The following is a 4,086-nucleotide window of genomic DNA, read 5'->3' on the forward strand; positions in this document are numbered from 1 at the left end:
CACCAATTCGGGGATTCATACCCTCAGAACCAAGTTTAGAGGTGTTACTTACCTCAATCCGAGTAAAACTCTACTCCAAAATGCCTTTGCCTCTCAAATCGGTCTCCAAACGTCCCAAATCTAGCCACAAGCACTACAATATAATAAATACAGGCTAAAGGAATCAATTCCACAAGAAAATATAAAATTATAGCCAAAAATCAGAAATCGGCTCAAATCCAGCCCTTGGGCCCATGTCTCGAAATCCAACAAAAGTCACAAAACCCGAAAGCTCATTCACTAATGTCTAACCATACCAAATTTACTCAAGTTCGATAAAAAATCCTACTCAAAACCTCAAAATTCTAGCCCAAGAACTCTTCCTCATTTTTCCCAAATTTTCATCTCAAAACACTAATTAAATGCTGAAAATATTGATATATTCGTATATATTGACCAAATCCGAGTTAGAATCACTTACCCCGATGTTTTTCCTTAAAAATCTCTCAAACATTGCCTCTCCCCAAGCTCCAATTTGTCAAAAATGAAAAACATGGGACGAAACCCCCGTTTTTTGACTTAAAGTTTCTGCCTAGGCCTGGCCTCGATTTTCATGACCTCGATTTTTCTCCAACCTCGATTTTTATGACCTCGATTTTCTCCAGCCTCGATTTTCATGACCTCGATTTTCTCCAGCCTCAATTTTCATGACCTCGAATTTCTTCTGCCTCAATTTTCATGACCTCGATTTTCTCTAGCCTCGATTTTTATGACCTCGATTTTCTCCAGCCTCGATTTTTATGACCTCAATTTTTCATGACCTCGATTTTTTATGACCTTGATTTTTCATGACCTCGATTTTTCATAACCTCGATTTTCATGACCTCGATATTTCCAGCAGCAGAAATTTTCAGTAACTGTTTAAGTCCAAATTTTGATCCGTTAACCATCCCAAACTCACCCGAAAGCTCCCGAACACAAACCATATATGAATTTCAATCATAAAATACGTTACGGACCTGCTCGCGCACTCAAAACACTGAAAAGAGGTCGTCTTTACCCGATATTGACCATGGTCAAACTCCCAAATTTCTTAACTTTACTAGTCTCTCAACCAATGATCCAAAAAAAAATACGCCCAAGCCCCTCGGGACCCATCAAATCATAGCAACAAATCCTAAAACATCATACGAACTTAGTCGAAACTTCAAATCACGCCAAACAACAATAGAACCACGAATCATACATCAATTCAAACTTAATGAACTTTGAAATTTTAAGTTTCCACAAACGACGGCGGAACCTATCAAATCAAGTCCGATTGACCTCAAATTTTTTACACAAATTATAAATGACATAACGGACCTATTAAAATTTTCAGAATCGGATTTCGACCCCTATATCAAAAAGTCAATTCCCCGGCCGAACTTCCCAAAAATTCAACTTTCTCCATTTCAAGCCAAATTCCACTACGGACTTCCAAAAAAATTTTCGGATACACTCCTAAGTTCAAAATCACCATACAGTACTATTGGAATCATCAGAATTCGAATCCGAGGTCGTTTACGCATAAGTCAATATCTGGTCAACTTTTCCAACTTAAGTTTTCAATTATGAGACTAAGTGTCTCATTTCACTCCGAAATCCTTACGGACCCGAACCAACTAACCCGGTAAGTTATAAAATAACTGTAAAGAATAACTTGCATAGTAAATGGGGAACGAGGTTATAATACTCAAAACGATTGGCCGAGTCGTTACAACTTCTCCATGAAAGCAAAAGTAGAAATTGAAGAACGAAGTTTATTTTTTATGAATTATCCTTCCTCTCATTATGATTTATTAATAAAATTTAACCTTTTCCACCAATTTGTAGTACTACTTTAGGACCCTAATATTGTAACTCTCAAATTTATCAAATTGTGCGTTTTCACATTTTTTATGCGTACAAGTATAATATAAATTTCTTTAGAGATGCACCAATTAATCAATAAAGAACAAACAATAAATTTAATGTTACCAAACTAATCATTCTTATACTGAGCTTAATTTATTGATCATTCTAATTACCTCTATTAATCCTCTAGATTAAGCTTCAGTCTAATCCTTACTGATAAAAAATAATATTAAAGAAAACATATATACATGAGAAAATGCTCAAATTTTAGCACAATGGAGAATAAAAGGGAAGACATGATGAGACAATATTGAAATTAGTGACACAGAATGACTTAAAAATCCTTAGTGAAAGTAGGGCAAAATTTTTATATGTACCAATGATTATACAAAATTCTTTTGCCTTATATTAGTTTAAATATACTACTTAATATTTTTTAGCTCAACCAAGATTAACCAATACATATCTCATCTTATTAAATATCTTTTAACTATTACCATAAGTTAGGCATAACTTGATGTAAATGTCGAAATTGTAGTTAATTTTTTTTTTTTGGGTTTTCCGTCAGATATTCGGTATCCGTATTAAGGCCCGATTAAATCCGAATTCATACCGAAAAATATCATATTGAGAGTTAAGATCCATAACAAAAGTGACTCCATACCTATAGCTCGAACCCGATACTTTTGATTATATTACCACTCCACCACAACTCTTGTCTGTGAGATTTCAGTATAGTTTTTACCGCAGTAATAGTACAACAATATAGGTGTATATTTTAAGGGTTGAAAAAGTTTAAGGAGAGGTCGTGCCGTCCAGCCGACGATTACGGGTGTCTCCGTGGGTCCCTTTTTTCTCTTTTCCACTTTTACGACTGCTACTCCAAATATACTCTATACGCTTGCTCTGTTTATGTCTCCAAACCCCACACACACCCACAACTCTCTCTCTCACTAAAAGACTTCACCTTTATCTTCTTCTCCTCCTCCTTTCTCTCTCTAAACTCCCACCATTTCCATGGCTGCAACTCGTGAAGGCCATTACAGAGGAGTAAGAAAGCGTCCATGGGGTCGTTACGCAGCTGAGATACGCGACCCTTGGAAGAAGACACGTGTTTGGTTAGGCACTTTTGACACCCCCGAAGAAGCTGCTCTTGCATACGACGGTGCCGCTCGTTCTCTCCGCGGCGCTAAAGCCAGGACCAACTTTCCGGCGGCGCCTCCTCTTCCTTTTGACCTCAACCTTAATCCTTCAGCTGATCATCATCACCGATTGACATCTTCTTCTTCCCCCTCCGCCCGTAGGCTTATGAATATAGGAGAGTTCTTACAAGTTGGTCATCCAGTACTCAAAGACGTTGTTGGCCCACCGCCGCCGCCGCAATTTAACTTTCCGGTCTCCGGCGTAGCTCCGGTGAAGGAGAATGATGGTGGCGCCGCCGACAAGTATTTCGGGATTGTGAGACGTGGGTTGCCTATTGACTTGAATGAACCGCCGCCGTTGTGGATGTGAAGCCGGCTATGACTTGGTGTAATTCCTAATTTTCTTTTTTCGTTCTCTCTATTTTCAAGCTTTTGAGAGAAGGGTAATTTCTATTAATGAAGAAAAGAAAAAAAAAGAAGTTTGCTTGAGGTATTTATGTTATTACGTACGAGGAAGCATTATCATGTATATACATGTTTCTTGTTTTTTAGATCCTTCTCTATCTTTTTGTAGAATGGTTATCATAAAACTGCTGTGCCCAAGACTTTGTGGTCTAATTTCATCATTTTCTTGTGTTTCTGTACATAACATGTTTACATTTATTCATCTATATTTATTACAATATACATATACGTTGAAAGTGTATATTTAAGTTAGTTGTGTGTACTTGCCTCTGTATAAAATTAAATAACGTACAGACGTACTTGAGCTTCGTTCAATGTGTGTGTATATATATTTGGGGATAGATATAAAAAGTAGTCCAATATATGGACATTTGCTTCAACCGAAGAATAGTTGGACGATGAATTATTCTACCACTGACTTTCTCTGTCCTATTAGGATAATAACGTTGGTAAACTTTTTGTACAAAACGTTAGATACAAAAAAGATTTAAAAAAAGGAGAAAAGAAAAATAGTTACTGAAGTGTAAAACGGTGCATAATAATAGCAGCAATTTTTAAAAAACAGTACTAATATATTAGGAGTACAAGGTCTTTCAGCAAAGGT

General features: G+C 36.7%; 1 protein-coding gene across 1 annotated transcript; it reads left to right on the forward strand.

Moving 5' to 3' along the window:
- Nucleotides 1-2,775: 2,775 nt before the first annotated feature.
- On the forward strand, nucleotides 2,776-3,607 carry LOC107774538 (ethylene-responsive transcription factor 12-like). The gene has a single exon (XM_016594091.2). It carries the CDS (start codon nucleotides 2,893-2,895, stop codon nucleotides 3,385-3,387), a length of 495 nt encoding a protein of 164 aa, XP_016449577.1. The 5' UTR covers nucleotides 2,776-2,892; the 3' UTR covers nucleotides 3,388-3,607.
- The last annotated feature ends 479 nt before the right edge of the window (nucleotides 3,608-4,086 follow it).

This window comes from Nicotiana tabacum, chromosome 17 (assembly GCF_000715075.1).
Source record: "Nicotiana tabacum cultivar K326 chromosome 17, ASM71507v2, whole genome shotgun sequence".
Lineage (NCBI taxonomy): Eukaryota > Viridiplantae > Streptophyta > Magnoliopsida > Solanales > Solanaceae > Nicotiana > Nicotiana tabacum.